Source organism: Diceros bicornis, chromosome 5 (genome assembly GCF_020826845.1).
Source record: "Diceros bicornis minor isolate mBicDic1 chromosome 5, mDicBic1.mat.cur, whole genome shotgun sequence".
NCBI lineage: Eukaryota > Metazoa > Chordata > Mammalia > Perissodactyla > Rhinocerotidae > Diceros > Diceros bicornis.
The window spans coordinates 92825803-92845171 of NC_080744.1; the positions used below are offsets into that span (position 1 = coordinate 92825803).

At 44.0% G+C, this 19369-nt stretch overlaps 1 protein-coding gene across 1 annotated transcript in view; it reads left to right on the plus strand.

Moving 5' to 3' along the window:
• The window catches only part of ABHD2 (abhydrolase domain containing 2, acylglycerol lipase), a 96557-nt gene that overhangs the window by 16905 nt on the left and 60283 nt on the right, over nt 1-19369 (plus strand). The window contains exons 2-3 of the mRNA XM_058542423.1: nt 7917-8015; nt 10112-10311. Coding sequence (XP_058398406.1) covers nt 10118-10311 — 194 coding nt within the window. The 5' untranslated portion in view covers nt 7917-8015; nt 10112-10117. The remainder of the gene's footprint in view (nt 1-7916; nt 8016-10111; nt 10312-19369) is intronic.

Below are 19369 nucleotides of genomic sequence, written 5' to 3' on the forward strand. Positions count from 1 at the left end.
GACTAGATCACCGAGGGGCTTTCTCCTTCCTTGCTACTTCAGTCTCCCTGCCGCCAGCCACTTCCCAGCACCGTAACCTGGTCCCGACCTCCCAGGGCCGCTCCCTTGTTTGATCTGCTGAAGGAAAACACCTAGGTACTCAGTGTTTGATGTTCGAGTATAAATAAATAGATAAATGTCTCTGAGTGTCTCTTGAAAACAGCATTGGCCCTGTCATTGCCAGCTCTCCATCATTTTGGGCTTGAGGTGGTGGTGGGGGGGAGAAGGGGGATTTTAAAACCTGCTTATGCTGAAGACTCATCCAATAGAACTCTCCTTGGGAGAAAGACACACGGGCCTAGAAAAAGGCTGACGGATTGGAATGACGTGAGGTTTTTGTCAGCAGTGTACTGTGGCCTTCTGCCATCCTTTTGATACTACTCACAGGGCAGTTTTGAGGCTTACTGTGCTGGCCTACAGTTTTATTTCAGGACATTGAAGAGGTTTGCTAGGAGAGCTGGGCCAGGCAAGAGTGGATTTACCTGCAGGAAGGAGGTGTGGGTGAGGGGGCAGCCTTTCGGGGGGAAGGAGGGACCCCTTGGCAGGAGAGAAAGGGTGTGTGTGTGTCAGGAGAAGGGGGTCTGGACTGTGCACTTGCAGAACCACTTAGCACAGAAACAAGATTACATCTTGCAACTGTTAGTGGAACTTGATGATGAACGCATTATCCAGTGATTTATTGAGTCTAACATGGTTCTGTGTTAGAAGAATCGAGAATGTGTTCTGGGATTAGTTTTAAACTTGTTGGAGGAGGCCCAAGCAGTCCATCAGCTAGTTATTTCATTGTTGATGAGGGCTCTGTGTCACTTAGGAGGTATTTTTTTGTGGTGATTTCGGTCTGTTGGATTGGGGAGTTTACTGAGGCAGAATGGAGGAGGGTTTAGTAGCAGTGATGGTAGAGCTAATATTTGGTGGCACTTACTGTCTGCCAGGGGTTGTTTTAAAATACTCTCTATGTGTTAACACGTTCAGTTTGCAGGCAGGCCCAGAGGGGTTAAGAAACTTGCCCAAGGACAAACACCGTAACTGGTGGGCCAGGATTTGACACTGGGCTTTCTTACTCCAGGGCCTGAACCTAAACAAAATCCACATCCACAACCAGATTGGAAGTGGAAGAGAGAAATTCTTTAGGAGTTTGGTTTGGGTTTCCTTGAGAAGTGTTTGCCGTGGGACTCCTGTAAGTACTGAAGCTTGTTTGCAGGTCCTGTTTGTTTGGGTTGCAAGGAACAGAGACCACCGCCCCGCCGCCGCCCATGTCTCTGTCTCTGGGCTCCTTCACTTTACTGATAACCAGCAAGAGAGGAAAGGATGGTCTGACAGCTGAATCATGGAGGCAAAGAAGCCAAGCCAGTAGATATTTGTTCCCAGAATACAGTTTTTACTGTGTTAACTAGTAGCCTGTGAGCGTTCATGTCGGTTAGCTGGCTATGGTCTGAATTGGTTGGAGCTTGTCTGGGTAACTAGGGACCTTTCAAAAGAATGTGGCACGAAGTCTCTTCAGCCTCTAAAGGACAGGCGCATGGAACCCCTGAGTCACCAGAGAAAATTGGGGCATATTCTCTCACAGGTCTGGAGGCTTGAAGTCTGAAATCAAGGTGTCAGCAAAGTTGGTTCCTTCTTGAGGGCTCTGAAGGAAGTCTGTTCTATGCCTCCTCCTAGCTTCTCATGGTTGCTGGCAATCCTTGGCGTTCCTTGGCTTGGAGATGCATCGTTCCATTCTCTATGTCCATCTTCATATGGCCTCCTCCTCTGTGTGTCTGTGTCTCTGTGTCCAAATTTCCCTGTTCTTACAAGGACACCAGTCATGGGGTCAGGGCCCACGCTAACCGGTATGACCCCATCTTAACTTGATTACATCTGCCAAGACCCTATTTCCAAATAAGGTCACATTCACAGGTTCTAGGTGGACATGAATTTTGGGGGGACACTATTCACCCGACTACGCCAGGTAATGAGTTTTCTGTGTTTGAGGTCTCTGCTCGGTTTTTTCTTTCTTTCTTCACTGTAAGTTTTGTGTTGTCAGTAAAGATTGATATTCCACAGCTGAAATCATCACTCATTCATGCAGATGGAATGAATATGATGGAATTATTAGCATAAATGGCACAGCTGAAAATATATAACTGTTCAACTTATTCAAAGGAAGAACAAAGACCCTGAGGGTTGTTTTTATGAATTTTGTTGTTTAATGGTCTACGAAGTAGGCTGGAAAACAGGGCTGTGTTCTGTCACAGAGCACAGTGAGTTTTCCCTATGCTCTTTAGCCAAGGACTACACTTTTATCCCTAGAATCTCAGAAATTTTTAGTTGAAAGAGGCCTTTGGCATTATCTACTTCTAATCTAACTCTCTCATTTTACAGATGAGGTCTTTAGGGCCCAGAAAGGTTAACTGACTTGTTCAGGTCACCAGCTAGTAAGGGTCAGAGTTGACACTAGGACCCAAGTCTCAGAACCCCCAGACCGGAGCTTCACGAGCGCAGTGGGCCTGTCTCTTGCTGCGTCTGTGCCTCCATCTTAAAATAATGCTCTTAGCCATGGGAGAGCAGTGAGTAACCCAGGTCCTCCCGCTGGTGGAAATACCTGTCAAACAGTACTGAAAGTTCCTTATCTGTTGGGCATTCGGCAGCATCTTGGGTTTCTTTGTTAATGTGGAGACCACACACAAAATTTTAACTATCATTTCCAGCACCTAGTCCCGCTCATATAATGACTGTGATGTGAGCAGGGGAGGAGTGGGCTCACCAACTGAGGAAGGACTGATAGGCTGCACAGTGAGCCCAGCCCGTCCCCGAGATGGAGGTGGGGTGGGGGTGGGGAGAGGCTTCCTTTCCATCTTCCACATACCCAGCCCTCCAGCCATGCTGTGTGACTTCTTTTCCCCATCTAGGGGAATGCCTGATGTTCATTTTAACTGGATTTCACCTGCCTAGAAAAGGGAGAGGGGACACACAAAAGAGTACAGTGAAAGCTAAGTTTGTTATGTCTGGAACAAGTTCAGAATATTAGTATTTAGTGGCAGGTCAAACTTGGAAAGAGAGAAAGAACACTGTAAAATAAAATGCAGCAAGATAAGTTAAAATGAATGTCAAGGGGCACCGGCCCCGTGGCTTAGCGGTTAAGTGCGTGCTCCACTGCTGGCGGCCCAGGTTCCCTTCCAGGCGCGCACTGACGCACCGCTTGTCAGGCCATCCTGAGGCGGCGTCCCACATACAGCAACTAGAGGGATGTGCAACTGTGACGTACAGCTATCTACTGGGGCTTTGGGGAGAAAAGGGGAAAAAAAGGAGGAGGATTGGCAATAGATGTTAGCTCAGGGCCAGTCTTCCTCAGCAAAAAGAGGAGGATTGGCATGGATGTTAGCTCAGGGCTAATCTTCCTCACAAAAGAAAAAAAAAAAGAATGTCAAGAGTTTTGTTCTAAAATTTCCAGTTAATTCCTGGTTTAATACATATATATATGCACACATATGTATGTATATATGCATATTAAGTATGTATTTATATATACATACATGTAATACATACATACTGTATACACACACGCACACTTACACACACTTCTTCTAAATCCTGTACTTCACTGAGGCCCAAATCTGGCTGCTCTATAAGTCTTTCCCCAGTTAATTTTTTCTTGGACTAATTATTCTGTCTCCAAGTTTCTAAAGTATAGATAGCCTTAACATAAATTTCTTTTTCTCTAGTTAAAGTGAGAATTCTACTTAGTTGCTGTCCTACACAATGCTTAGCATAGCACCGGGCACACAGTAGGTCATCATGATGGTCCTTAGGCCACTGAAGAGCAAAGGAGGTGGCCCTAGGGACATGCAGTAGAACTTTCCTGCTCCTCAAGACTTCAGGTTCAAGTTGGATCAAGGCTGCATCTTTGGACCATAATAGTTACAGTCCTCTCATAGGAGTGCCTGCAGTGAATTGAATTTGACTTTAAACCCTTGGCCTTTTTTACGAGGTTAACAAAATTAATTCTCTACTGCATTTGCTATTAAAAAAAAGTGGTGGGAGGACATTGCCTATCACATCACTCAAGGTCCCCTTATGTAAAGTCTTGCAGAGGTTTTTTTTATGAGTCCGTGCCAGAGAAGCCCTGTTCCCTGAGTATCAGTCATGCTTCCTGGGATAAGGGCAGAATACATGTGCGCTCTCTTTCCATTTTGGAGAACCAGGGGTCTGACTGGGTCTCCCTTTTCCTCCCAGCAGTCAGAAAGCTAAGATACATTCTAGGCTTAATCACATACATAATTGTTGTGGATGTTGACATAGGTATTTTCCTTGTATAGAGTTTCTTAATTTCTTCTTAGATTTTGTTAGTTGCTATTTTAAAGGTTTTTTTCTAATAAAAATGTTTATTATCATTATGAGTTTTAGAAAAGAAAAAAGAAGAATTGTGTATACTCAACCCAGTGATTGTAGCATCCGTAAAGATTTGGGTCGATAATATTTCCTTCTATGTCATTAGAAATTGCAGACTAAAAGAGTCTAGAAAGAACAGTGGCTTAAACATGCACAGGTTTATTGTCTCACGTAAAACAAATCCTGAGATAGGTGGTCTAGATCTGATATGGTGGCTCCATGAAATCATCAGGGACCCCAGGCTTCTGTCTCTCTACTCGGCTGTCTTCTTTTGTTTTTAATTTTTTTTTAATTGAAGTATAATTGACATACAATATTATTAGTTTTAGGTATACAACATAAGGATTCAATATTTTTATCCATTTCGAAATGATCACCGTGATAAGTCTAGTTACCATCTGTCAGCATACAAAGTTATTACAGTATTGTTGACTATATTCCCTATGCTGTACAATACATCCTCATGACTTATTTATTTTATGACTGGGAGTTTGTACCTCTTAATCCCCTTCACCTATTTCTCCCGTAGCAAACTCCCTTCCCCTCCCCTCTGACAATGACCAGTTTATCTCTGTATCTATGAGTCTGTTTCTGTTTTGTTTTGTTTGCTCGTTTGTTTTGTTTTTTAGATTCCACATATAAGTGAAATCATATGGTATTTGTCTTTCTCTGTCTGACTTATTTCACTTAGCATAATACCCTCTAGGTCCATCCATGTTGTCACAAATGGTAAGATTTCATTCTGTTTTATGGCTGAGTAATATTCCATTGTATATGTACCACATCTTCTTTATCCATTCATCTATTGATGGACGCTTAAGTGGCTTCAATATCTTGGCTGTTGTGAATAATACTGCAATGAACATAGGGGTGCATATATCTTTTCAAATTAGTGTTTTCATTTTCTTTGTATATATACCCAGAAGTGGAATTGCTAGATCATAGGGTAGTTTTATTGTTAATTTTTTGAGAAATCTCCATACTGTTTTCCATAGTGGCTGCACCAGTTTACATTTCCACCAATAGTGTATTAGGGTTCCCTTTTCTCCACATCCTTGCCAACACTTGTAATTTCTTGTCTTTTTGATAATAGCCATTCTGATAGGTGTGAGGTGATATCTCATTGTGGTTTTGATTTGCATTTCCCCGATGATTAGTGGTGTTGAGCATCTCTGCTGTCCTCTTAATAGGGCTCCTAGAATGACCTCAAGGTCACTTCATGGCCCAAGATGGCTGTTGGAGTTGCAGCCATGTTGTCTGCATTCCAGGGATGCAGGAAGGAAAAAGGGCAGAAGAAGAGTTAACTCCCTGCCTTTTAAGGAGCCTTCACAGAAATCAGACCAGCGCCTCCAGAAATGGCCAGAATTTAGTCACATGGACTCGCCTACCCGCACAGGCAGCTGGGATCTGTAGTTTTTTCCAGCTAGGCACATTTTCCAGGTTTCTGTTATAAGTAAGAAGAAGAGACTTATTCGGAAGCAATCAGCAGTCTGCCATGTTTCTGAATCTTTCTCTATTCAGTGTTTTATTGAAGCTATGTCAAATAGTTTGTAGAAAGAGTCAAGGTGTAAATAAACATCAACGTAAATAACAATAAAGAAAACAGTACTACGTCTTGTTATTTGCCACTCTGCCTTTCCATAATTTTTTGTATGAATTCATCATTTATACATATACTGAAAGTATATGTTTTGAATATGCAGTTCATATGGACTTATCCAGGGCTAGAAGGGATCTTACACATGTTTCTTTAAGGGTTGCATATTCAGATGCCTACAGGGACCACTCAGGTACCATAAATGAGTAAGTAGGCCAGGGGTCAGTGTTGAAGACAATGATAGGGAGAGGTGGGGACTGTGGCATCCTGGAGAGAGCATGCCCTGGCTGACGGGGGCAGCAGCTGTTCAGCTCTGTTCATTGTTGCCATGTGAGAATGCTGGCTGGCTGCAGGTTGCCAATCTTCTGATTTTTTTTTTTCAAGAGAAATCAGAAATCCAGATTTTTATCTGAAATCTCCTGGTGTTTATAACTTGGCAGCTAATAAATTCAGTTTTTAAAAATGCCAATTCTATACAGAAGCTGAAATATAATGATGTATACCTGAAACTGACACAATGTTATAAACCAATGTGATCTCAATAAAATAATTTTTAAAAAATGCCAGCCAAATGCAATGTCATCCCGTGAGCTGCCCGTTTAGGATCTTTGATCTGGTCCAGCCTGTTGCTCAGTTGGCAGCCAAGCCCTGGAGAGGTCAAGTGGCCTGTGATGTGGCTGGAGACTTTGCTCTTTAGTGTCCACCTCAACAAAGCCTGGTCCTCTGTGGCTAATTTGTCTTAGAATATGAAGAGATAAGAAGGATTTGAGGTGGAACAAGACTACTCTGAAGGTTGAGTTTCCCTTCAGCTGGCTTTCATTTTCTTTTTAAATCATTTTGGTGTGGTGGAATCGGAGAGAACGGGGCTTGAATCCCCACTCTCCTGTTTTACAGGAGACTGTGTCACTTTGGGTAAGCCTCTGGTTTCTCATTTGTGTTTTCTGTACCATCCATTTTCTTGCTTGCTTCTCTCTCTTTCTCTACTGTCTCTGCTTTCAAGTGGCAGAGCATGGTGGCCAAGAGGCGGGTCTCTGGAGCCAGATATGAGTCCTGGTTTCTCTACTACTAGCTGTGTCCCCTTGGGCCAGCCACTCACGTTTTCTATGCCTTAATTTCCTCATCTGTAAAATGGGGATAATAGCACCTGCCTCATAGGGCATGGTAAGGATTAAACGCTGTAGTGCATCGAAAGTATGAAGAACAGAGCCTGGCACGCAGCGCTGTGTAAACACTGGCTGTCTCTCCTCCACCCCTTCTCCTTTTTGTTTCCTCTGCTGCTTTAGAAGCCAGAGATCTCTAGCACAGTTGGCCTGGCTCTGGTTCCCTGTCTCACAGTGAGCGTTGTTAGCTCCCGGTGCTGGCTTCAGCCAGCCTCCAGCCCCCAGTCTGGACCCAGACCTGACAGGCAACGTAGGTCCCCACCCATTATTTTCAGTTCTGGTGTTTCTGGAACCATGTTTTTGAGCCCATCTGTGTCCTTATACTTTTCTCAGCTCATATTGTTTCTGTCATTGCTGTACATTTGGAAGAGAAGGAATGAGTCAACTGATCACTGTTTTGACCTAACGCCTTGCTAAGCTCTTGCACTGGTCACACAGAGATGATGCCTGTCGGGCGTTTCTCAAGATGACATTACGAAGTAAAGGGGAAAAGCAGTGGGCGTTTGCTATAGCCAGAACTCTAAACACAGCAGATAACTTGTCCTGGAAACCAGAGGGGGCCTGTCAGTCTGGATTCACAAGGGCTTCCCCTGGCAGGTTTGTTCAAACAGCCGAGTGTGGCACACATGTTAATTAAAGAAATTACCTTTTTCCCTAAAGACTTGAAATGCAGAGAAACTTAGACTGTGCTTATATTTCAATTAAATTGCTTCTTTCTCATCCTTTAAAACATCACCATCCAATCTTTTCAGCTTTTAGGTTAATTGAATAAGAGATCTGACCTGACGGGCCCAGCTGTACAACTCTTCAAGGACGCTTAACATTCGCAGTAGAGAGGAACAGGGATATAGGTATGTACTGCCTGACTCTTATTTTTGCTTCCCCTCCCCACCTCCCCTTATGGTAGTACGTAGTGAGTGGGAGTGGGGAAGGAAGGATTTATTTTATTTTTTTTAATTCAGTAAGTCTACTCTAGACGAACAAGGAAACTGGTCAAGCCACCTGCTGCATTCCTCTGTTCTCTTTCCAACAAAGGGGACGAGAAAGAGTGTCTGTTTCCGTTCCGTATCACAGTGTCATGTCAGAGAAACTTTGGAATTCCAGCGGGATCTTGTTTTCGGCCCTTCATTCACTAGAGTTAAAAATCCATATTAACGAGCTGCATCATCCTGGATATTTGTTTCTTGTCGGTTTGACCAGCATAAGTGGCAGGGCTCTGATGTGATGAGGGACCAGAGCTGCAGGTTATCCCGTGGAGCATCGTTGAGTGTGGTGCTGTGTAATTTTTTAGGCCACAGACGCCTTAGAGAATCTGATTAAATCTGCAGGTGCTCTCCCTAGAAAACTGTACATACACACAAACTTTCACATACATTTCGGGGGTTCCTGGACCCTAGGATCCCATAGGGGACCCACAGACCCCAAGTTAAGAATCCTGTTTTAGGGCTTTATAAATAGCCAGCCTGTAGGGGAAATGGCCCCGGGAGTGAGGTGACATGTCCCCAGAAGTTAAGTTTTCAGGAAACTGTCAGCTCGTAAAAGTTCAAAGGTTGATGCAGCTGCAAGTATATTCTGAGGTTTAGCCTTGATTCTAAATTGTGTTGGATACACTTGTAAATGATATTTTCTTGCCCTGCTGGTGGAAGGCTGGTTACAGCGCTGTGATCTCTGGTTGCCTTTCCCCACAGAGCTGGGAGCCCCTGTGCAAGGTCGTCTCAGCTGGTTTTGCTTCTGTATTTGCCAAAGTCACCTTGACTTTAGAAAAGGGTCTCTGAGTCCCCTCTGGCCTTGCTGTGGGTCTCAAGAGAGTTCCTTCGGTTATGCCCCAAACACAGTTCTGGGAGGTTGTTTTGTCCTCCCTTTTCTGTCTGCGCTTCACTGTTGGCCACCAGAGCTCTCGTGCTGACTGTTTTTAGCAGAGGCTACTTGAAACCATTCCAGGGGAGGCTGTTGCCATAGCTACCTTGGCTCTGAGAGTTACCATTTTCTCCTTTTTGTTAGCTTGTGGTTTCCTGATTTTTAAGGTAACAGCTGATATTCTGTTTTCCTACCAAGCAGCAAGGAAAGACTGGATCTGTGTTGCTGTTGCTTTTGTTGTTGTTGATGTTTGGTTTTATGTATTTGGAGGAGTGTGTGTGTGTATATTTGCGCATTGTATATAAGGTAATGCTACCTCAAAAGATAAAATATTAGGCAAGCTTGGGGAAAGCCAGATATGCATACACTTTCTATACTCCAGTTTTTGATTTTGGGCTAACAGTTGAATTTGGTGCACTTTCAGCCTAATTTTGGACTAATGGCAATAAGCACCTTTAGGAGAAAAAAATTGGCCAAGCTCCATTTTGCACTACCTGAAACCCCTAGGAGCAAGGACCACCACGACCTGGGCTGAGTCTGAACCTGACCAGCACCAGGGCTGCCTCCGAGGAGCAGATGGCTGGCTCAGGCCCAGGTTGCTTTATCTCATCCTGCTCTGGAAATTGAGGGGTGGGGCCACCAGGCAGTACAGCCACACCTGGGGGCAACAGCAGTCCATCCCACATCTCTGTCTGAGGCTGTAAATGTGATTCTTACACACACCTGGCATACCAGCTGCGGATTAAATCTACAAAGAGCTTCAAGGCTACCTGTTAGGAATTGGAGTGTTACCTCCAGTCCAGCTCATGCCTCTCTGACTGGACTTCTTTCTCCCACTCTCAAAAGGGCGCTATTCTCACCATTTTCCAATTTGCTTATCTTAGAAGTGTTCGTGTATCAGCGCTCAGGACTGTGTTTATGATTTGGGTTGTTGCCAGTCGGTTGGCAGCTGTAAGGTCCTGATGGGAATTAGCCTCGGTGGGCCCTGTGGACACATCTGATCGTGACGTCTCATCATTGGCCTTGTCTCTTTGTGGGCTCCACACCCTCACTGTGCTTCTAAACCTAGACCTGTGCTTCTGCCCCCCAGATCAAGATGAACGCCATGCTGGAGACCTCCGAGCTCCCGGCCGTGTTTGACGGGGTGAAGCTGGCTGCAGTGGCCGCCGTGCTATATGTGATCGTTCGGTGTTTGAATCTGAAGAGCCCCACAGCCCCGCCTGACCTCTACTTCCAGGACTCGGGGCTCTCACGCTTTCTGCTCAAGTCCTGTCCTCTTCTGACCAAAGAGTGAGTAGACCTCGCACCCCCTGTATGCCGCCTGCTAATCTGTTTGGCTTGTTCAGTGTTCGAAGAAGAACCTTCTGACATTGTGTCCTCAGGGCATCCATGTAAAATAGTGTCATTGGTGTTAAAATAGCCAGAATCTCAACAGAAGTCTGCTGTTGACTCCTGGAGTAAGGAGAAAGAATCAGATCTTTGTTGCTTGGAAACACCCCTTCCTCCACAGTATGGAGTCATCATCCATGACAAGGACTTTGCAGAAAACAGTAGTCATTTTCAGGTAGACACAGAAAACTTGGACAGTATTGTAGCTCTTTATCAAATGCTTTGTTGCCAGTTCTAGGACAGAGAAACCATCCTTACCCAAAATAATTAATAAGCAAAAAAGCACAGACTTATTAGTTGGGTATTCTCCATCTGCCTTATTGAAAAATGTATTGAACATTAGCTAAGAGAATGCTTCCATTCTGAGTGAACCAAGTTTCCCTGCATGAGCCCCAGGTCTGTATTTTGGAGGTGACAAGGGTGAACACTGCTTGTGATAGGGGAAACCATAGTGGAAAAGGGAATCTGCATTCCATGTCTCACATACTGTGTTCAAGAGGTGCATTGTTAACTTTTTCCCTAGTGATGTCTTCTGAATAACTGTGTCTTCCTTCAGGGCTCGGGCCAAGCCTCATGCCTGAAGCATCCCATTTTCTCCTGCGTCTGAATTCCTTCCTCCTTCCTCATCGTTGCTGCTTCACTCTGTTTGTGTCTCTTCAAGCTTATTCCATTCTGCCAGGTGTGCTTATTAGACAGAAGCTGCTTATTCACGCTGTGTTCCCTCCGCGCATGACCAACACTCGCTGGCGTCTCTAATACTCGGTGGATGGCAATAAAAGCTTTGCTCTCTATCTGGATGTAATCTCTCACCCCCTCTGTTGTGGTTGATGACACTGGGTCAATGATTCTCTCCTAAGAGCAAATGGCCAGCAGAGACATGGGAGAGTTCGGGTCCTTGCCTTGTCTTGTTTGACTGTCTAGTTAATTTTTACACGCTGTTAGCCAAGGGTGAAGAGCTGGGGGCTGTGGGTGTTTTGGGTGTTCATGTGCAGTTTTTTCGGAACACTGATGCCATGATCCATAAGTTACTATCAAGTCGAGAAAGACATAACTCTATCATGTTGCCTAATGCTTGTGGAGTGCCATGTACAATATAAACGTCATCATATGGAATTTGGGACTGCCCCTGCTGAGTGGACTTTATGTCACAGTAGGCTCCACAACCAGGCATTAGACAAGGTCATGGTGCTCTTATTAAGCTGTGTTTGAAAAATCTCCTCCTTGAAGGGGGTACACAGAATCTGTATGCCTTTCAAATTGTCTGGCATTTTTCTTCAATACTTAATTTAGATAATTCTCTAATCTGGACTGGCCAGTTACATTTGCACCTACTTTCAGATTGAGTGGGACCCAGCTAGACCCAGCTCCTTGGCCATCTCATTTTCAGAGAGCTTTTGAAAACCAAGGTATTAAAAACTCTGTAAGTTTATGTGCAGATGAGGGCAAATTTCCACCCAGCATTGGTTCCTGAGTAATTAGAGGAAGCCACGGAAAAGCTGCTATTGTCTAGTCTCCAAAAAAATATAGGTTTGATTCCATACTGATTGTTCAAAGTGGGGCCAAAAAAGGTGATTATGGCAGTTTTTTTTTTTTTACCTATTTTCTTGTTTTCCTTTAAAACATAACCCAGAGACATTAAAACCATGGTTTCTCTTGGCTTTTTTCCCTCTCTGGCGCACTTTCTCCGTGAGCCTATGGCGCTGGCCTGGTGCCACGTGACCTCTACTGAGATGGCCTCCACCCACCCTCCTGGTGTGGAAGTGTGTTCCTGGTCACAGTCTCCTTGGACCTCGTGGCCATCTACTCCCTATCCCCACACCACACCCCTGTGACTGACCAGTTGCCATGCTCCCTCCTGGTGAAACTCCAGTTAGGGACGGGTAGAGGTCAGCCTCAGTTACTTAGCTATGGTTTGAAGGTGAGTGTGAAGGGACAAGTTTCCCCAGAAACTGTTTCCTTCCAAGACCCGTCCCTTTGATTATAGGACCAACCCTCTTAGAGCATATTGGAACAGTACTTAAGTAGCTGAATTCCAAACAACCAAGCTCTCTGACTTGAACATGACAAATGACTAAAGGGCAAAAGGATTCCCTTTTTTCCTTCCATCTTTTAACTAATCTCTTGTTTGTTATTTAGATTCTAATTTTAGGACTAACTGTATCCTGCGTTCATGTAACATATCACCAAAATGTTTTCACCTTACCCGCTTTTGTCCACGTTACTGCATTTTAAATTTATTGACTATCTCTCATAGATATTATGCCATTTAATCTTCTTAACAACTTTGAGGTCGGATTCATTTTCCCTCTCATTTTGAGGGAGAGGAAAACTGAACCCTAGTTTGTGCCTCAACTCAGTTCCCTTCTCCCCCATGGGGAGGTGGACAGAGACTTTTCTCACGGTGCAGGTGAGACGGAGAGGCAGAGAGCAGTACAGGCCAGCCCATGAGGAGAGCCTTTAGCAGGACTGGCCTCAGTCTATTCCCACGTGACCCTCTTTCTGTTTTAATCACTTATCGGAAGCCGCTGTCCTTGATGTTCTTTCTCTGTGTCGCATTTCTGTAACAGCCTCCCATATATTTGAAGCTGAGGGCAGGAAACATGTCCGTTATGGGTAAAAGTGCTTCTCCTGGGACTTTGAAGATTTTTTTCCTGCCTGTCTGCAGCTTTCACAAATAATTGTCTAGGCTAGAAAGTTCAGTGAACTGATTTACAGCAAGCTGATGGTATTACTCAGTAACCCTGACTGAAAGCAGCCGGTTATTACAACTTCTGTGGGGAATCAGACCATATCCTCAGATGTTCTGGTATAGAAAAAGTTGTTGAAAGGTGAACATTGAAAACATGTTAGGAGAACAGAGATTTTTTTTCCCCCTTTCAGTATTAAAGTCTGTTTGAAGATGATCTATGCAAAGATGCATTAGAAATAAATCCTTTACTGTCTGGAGGGAAACTCTGCTTAGATTGGATGATGTTTCTTGTTCACTTAGCAACAGATCAATATTTACCTAATGATTCATTTTTTGTTCTCAAGAAGTGTTTGCTTTCAGTGAAACAAGCAGACTAAAACCTCAGTTCAGAATTATGAGAAAATCTAGATAATGATATAAATCTCCATTTTTTTCTGAATAAAAAAAATTTTTTTTTTGAAGATTTTATTTATTTTATTTTTTCCCCCCAAAGCCCCAGTAGATAGTTGTATATCATAGCTGCACACCCTTCTAGTTGCTGTATGTGGGACTCAGCCTCAGGATGGATGGAGAAGTGGTGCCTCGATGCCCGAACCCGGGCCGCCAGCATCGCAGCGCGCACACTTAACCACCAAGCCACAGGGCCGGCCCTGAATAAAAAATTTAATGCATATTCATTTTTTAGAAATGGCAGATAAAGTGAAGCACACAAAAATAATCTATAATTCTCCTCAGAGATGCACTGTTACTACTTTGGTGATCATCCCTGTGGGGTTTTTCTTGTAAAGATACTTCCCCCCAACAAAATCAGGGGAATAGATAGTGTTTGGTAACCTGCTTTAACACTCAGTATGCCATGGACATTTACCCACGCTGCTGCATATCTCCTAACATTTGATTTTTAACAGCTTCAGGATTCTATCAGCCATTCAGATTTCCTGATGGCTGTTGGAAGCAGTGGTGTAGAGAAAAAGCACCTTGAATTGAAATTTGGACTAGGATGCAAACCTGGGTCGTCTACTCCCAAACCAGTTGTGGAATCCTAGGACCCATCTGGTCCTTGGTTTCCTTCTACGTAAAATGAAACAGGCGGCTCTCCTGCAATGCCCTTCAGCACTAACATCCTCTGAGTCTAGTACCACTGCATTGTCACCAAGCATCAGAAAAATCCTCTTAGAGGAAGGACCCTGGGGAGGGGGGCCTAGCTACGAGGTAAGGACAGGAACCCAAAGAGAAGGGTTTTCTTGTATATCTGCCCTCTCTTGACTATTTCCATGCCCATGCTCTAGGATGAGCTGGCACTGGTTCCCTTGGGCTTTGTTTTTTTAAGGACGTTTTTGAGCTATTATTTACATATAGTAAAATGCACCAACTTTCAGGATCTTTTGCCTGTGTATTCACCTGTGTAACTACCATTCCCTTGGGCTTTTACAAGAGTGTCCCAAGTTACCTGTCTGCCTCTAACCCACCCATCTGTCACAATACCACTTGAATTGGCTTTGTCAAGCAGGCCAGCACCCAAGACACGCTTCAGTGTGACCCCAGCCTGCCTGTCCAGGCTCACCACTCATGGCGTTCTCCCATTGCCCATTGAGTGCATGCCCCCTGGCCTGTTACCTCCTGGCTGCCTCCAAATTCCTTCCTTTCTCTCTTCACTAAAATGCCTCTTATCCTGTAAGAGAAACTTAAATAGTATCTATTCCGAGAAACTTTCCCTGACTTCCTCCCGCTCCTCTTCAGTCGGAAGGAGCCCCTCTTCCACCTTCCTACCCATAGGTTTCCCCAGCATATTGCTTCTATGTCCATTTAGCACGTTCCACCTTGTTTTATGGGAATTTGTGTCTGCCTCTTTTCTTCATTGGTAGAGTTCATGTATCCCAAATCAAGAGCCATGCTCTTGACAAGACAGGACAGGATCCCTAGGGGTTCCAAACTGGCGTAATGCCATCCTGTCTCTTGTTTTCCATAGACAGGCGTAGGTGAGGGATGTTCCCATTTTGGTGAATGCCACGTGTGCTTGGGCAAAAGAAGACGCAGTGTCTACAGCTGAGAAAATCAGTGCTACTCAGGGGCATTCCAGGGAACAGGGTGTACCTTTAGCTCTCACAGAGTTGTGTTTATTGGGAAGTCACCTCTCTGTCTCTGAAAGAAGATGGATTGTTGGTTTGGTATTAAATTAAGTCAGGGCGACCCCAGGAATATGCATAAAAGCAGATTGCAGCCTCTACCCTTCCCCTGGGCCTAGCTGAAGTTTCCATCACCAGGTCCTCGTTAGAAAGCGGAGACAGGCGGCAGGTGCCATGTCTCTGGAAGCCTGTTATTAAAATTTATATATTCCCTACGGGAAGCCAGGCTTCTGCTTCTTCACTCATTAGCAGGCTCGTCTGTGTGGGTTGTGGTATAACTACAGATGAAGGCATTCAGGAGGAGCGTGATGGAGTGCTTAGCTAAGAGACAAGCCTGACAAGAGACAAGCCTGAAAACAGATAGCTGGGGTGTTTTTTTTTTTGGATACAAAAGATACCTAGCAGCCCCTGCAGGGTCCAAAAAAGGAAGCAGTGTGATCAAAACCACAACCACATGTTTGTGGGTCCTTTCTTCACCAGAGACAAAATAGCTTTTTTCTGCAACCGGCTGCCACCTATATTAATAAGAAGTGGATGTTATTGTTCTCCATGGGTTTGACAAATACCTGAAACTTGGGGATGAGGGCCACACCCATTCCAACACCAAGCCAAAAATAGTAGTTGACTCTCCTGTGCCATGGTGCCCTATCTGAGCATTTCCTCATAAGATAATAGTGGAAAGCCCATGACCTTTCCGTAGATTGTAGTGGGTTCATCTTCTGGGGTTCTCCCGATTTCTCTCCTCACTCACGAGAGTACAAACTCCACATAGTAATCCTACTGAAATGCTGTTCTCATCATAATTAGTCTGTGTCTTTAGTTTCCTGCCAGTAGTTATCTGATAGTCTTGGTAAATGAACATTTGAGGATCTACTCTGAGGCATCGTTGTTAGGGGATATTAAAAAAGGGCCATTTCTAAAAACTTTCCTGTTGTGGAAATTTACTAGAAGCACTTTTTTTTTTGGTTTCTGCTTGAGTATGCTTCCTAATTATTTCTGATAAGGCAGAGCAAATCTACTTTTGATTTTTCTCAAACAATACCAATTCTCTCTCTATTGCTGTCATACATATTCACTTCCTAACAGTAAATACTCATTTTTCTTTTATTTACCCCAAATAAAAGCCTGGTTCTATATATAAAAATACTATATTTGTCATAGATGTACAAGATATGCTATTTTTGTCCTAGTGTAGCAAGGACATATTAAATAATTAGAAGTATTCTACAGAAAAGCACCAGTTCAAACCCCTCTGATAGCACATTCTAAGGAGTTATTTTCCAGATCTAAAGAGCATTGGACTCAGTATGTAAACCCCTCCTCCCCGTGCCATTTCCTTCCTTACCTCCTTTTTATAAGGCTGTTTATCTGCGGTGGCAGCGCCAAAGGGGAAGTTAATGTGAGGGGCTTGGATATGGACAATTAATATTTTTCCAGTCTTACAATAAAATGCTATGCAAATACAACTTCACACAGTTCCTTCCAGTCAGACTGCCACCCCTAAGGCCCTTGTAGGTGGAAATTCTGGAGCCAGCACAGCTTGTTTAGTGAGTTAAAGTTGAAAAGAAAGTTCATTATTTTGGGCTTAAATTTCTCTTAATTCCCTCTTGCTCACAGAGACATTCCAGATCAGATTTAGATCCTTTCCTTCTTGGCTGAACACAAAAGCTTTGTCCTTTTTGTAGGATAAACTCCTAATTGCTAAGAGCCTTAATTCCATTGACTTGATTTTACCCATTTTAAGAACTGTGCAAATATTTCCTTAGATGCTTGTGGTAAACCATTAACAACTGATAAGTGGATCTGTCCTGCTCCAATGCACTTATTATATAGGCTCCAGACCTTCAGAGCACATTTACCTGGAAACTTACGTCATAATCGAGTTCTTGAAAGATGAAAGTCTCAAAATCATCTTTATTGAGACTGAGTATTGATGGTTAGCATCAGTGAGGTCACATTTTCAGGTGACTTCATCTTAAAATTGCTTGTGTTTCTAATGAAATGTCCCAAACCAAAACTGTCAAGGTGAGAAAGTTGAATTGCTAACCTGGCATGCTGTCTTCGGTTACTTACCAAACATCCCGGTTTTCCCAGGACTGATAGGTTTCTCAGAATCTGGGACTTTCAATGCTAAAACTGAGGAAGTCCCAGACACACAGGGATGCATTGCTCACCCTCTCTATAACTCAACCGCCTTCTGCCATCAGATGGTGAGGTTTTTATGAGTGGGTGTGCATTTGAGGGTGGGTGTGAAGTTTGCCAGTGGCCAGACTTAATTTAACTCTTGGATGTTGCCCACCTGCAGTGTCTCCGACCCAGCAGGTCATTTATCCAGGAGGCCAGCCAAGCCAGGAAGGAAAGTGTTACCATCTTTGAGGCCTCTTGTATTGAATTAAGATGACTCAGCTGAGTCTATCTCGAAATTCATCCGATTTCTCTAACCTAGGTACAGACTGTAGCTTCTTTTTAGAGACCACCCTTTTGCTCAGAAATTGCTAAAAGCTCTAAAAGATTCGAAGTCCAAAATATTCAAGACTCCCTTGATTTAGTTCAGGTGGAAGGAAGCCTATTTCCCATGTGCCATGTACTTCTTAAAGCACTCAGTTCCAGTTTCCAAAAATTTATGACCAACCTACTGCCCTATTCATCATGCCTGAATTTATTCTTCAGGGCTCTAATATATTAGTCTTCAAAAAAGCAAAAGAAGTGTGTGCTACGACTGATTTCATCACACTATGTCAAACCCAGCACATATGGGTAGGCAAGTGTGCCTTGGCTCACACTAGGCCCCATCCCACTGCTGAGTCACCGTCTCTTTCAGTCTTTCCCAGACTAGGCTCCAGGGTTCGTCTTGGTCCACCACTCATCCTTAACTTTACTTAATTATACTTAAACCTAATTTACTTTACAGGACTTGCCTGGGATCAGATCTACTTCTATGGTCTTGCTCAATATGTAACTGACTAAAACTTGGTCCAGTATCCAGGAGCAAGTAATGGACCTCGTTTTCTAGAAAATCTTAAATTTCCAAGTGTAGCCAACTTTTATCAGCTTCTTATGTTCTATTGATCCTTTAAATTCAGTGGTTCCCAATTTTTATCTCAAACTGTTCTTTTTCTCCATCTGCTCCTCTGCATGTCTCCCTTCACTGTGATGGATACCACACGTCATACTACAAAACAGCGTATACCGTGTTGGTAAACTATAATTAAGACAGAAACTTGACTTTTACAGTGTATTCTAGAGGATGAGTAAGTATAATTTCTAAACTCTACTGCCACTGTTGCCGTCCAGCGGTGAGGAGAGTTGAGAGCTGACTGCAGTTTATGCTTCATCTTCGTCTGAAGCAGCAGTGTATGAAGCGACTGACTTTGGAAGTCCGGTCCTCTTCAGCAGCGTCGAGAAAACCTTCCATGCGAATGGAGTCTGCTGGGGGGACTACATTTTAGGATCAGAATCTACTAGATAGTATAATATTTGCCTGAGGAAAGCATTTTCCTGGGTTTGTAAGGAAATCTGCCCCTCCACGAAATTCTGGGAAGTGAAGCCGTTACGTATACAGAAAGCTATAATCCTTGACAAATGGATTTTTCACATGATTGAATGAGATGCCATCCCTGTTGCCACCCCAGATGACTGTCTGCTAAGCCGAGCAGTGTCCTCTACCGAGGGCTGTGTACTCCTCAGAGCTCTTCTTCTGCCCAAGGCGGCTGTCTGTGGTGCAGTGTCACCGTGAGCCATGGAAATGAGTCAGCCATTGTGGCAGCTTGTGAACCGCCCTAAATCTCCATCCCGTGTCAGTTTCTAATTAGAGCGAAGGCTCTAGGTCAGTGTGGGCACGTGGCATCCAGCCAGACAGCTTAACTTCTGAGGTAGCCATTAAAAGCGTCTATAATCGAGCGTTTGGGAAACCTCCTTGCCTGGAGGTCAGTGGTTGATCCAGAACCATCTGTGGCCTCCCAGGAAGGGAGAGGTCCCTGAGAAGCAGCAGATTGTGTATTTTTCCATCTTTCCACTGGGTACTAATGCCATTGCTACAACCAACCTGACTTTCCTGTAACATGTAGCACCAAATTCTCCTGCTGACAAGAGTAGTTTTCAGCCACATCACAAAAGCTTGAACAGTAATTCCTTATTAATATGA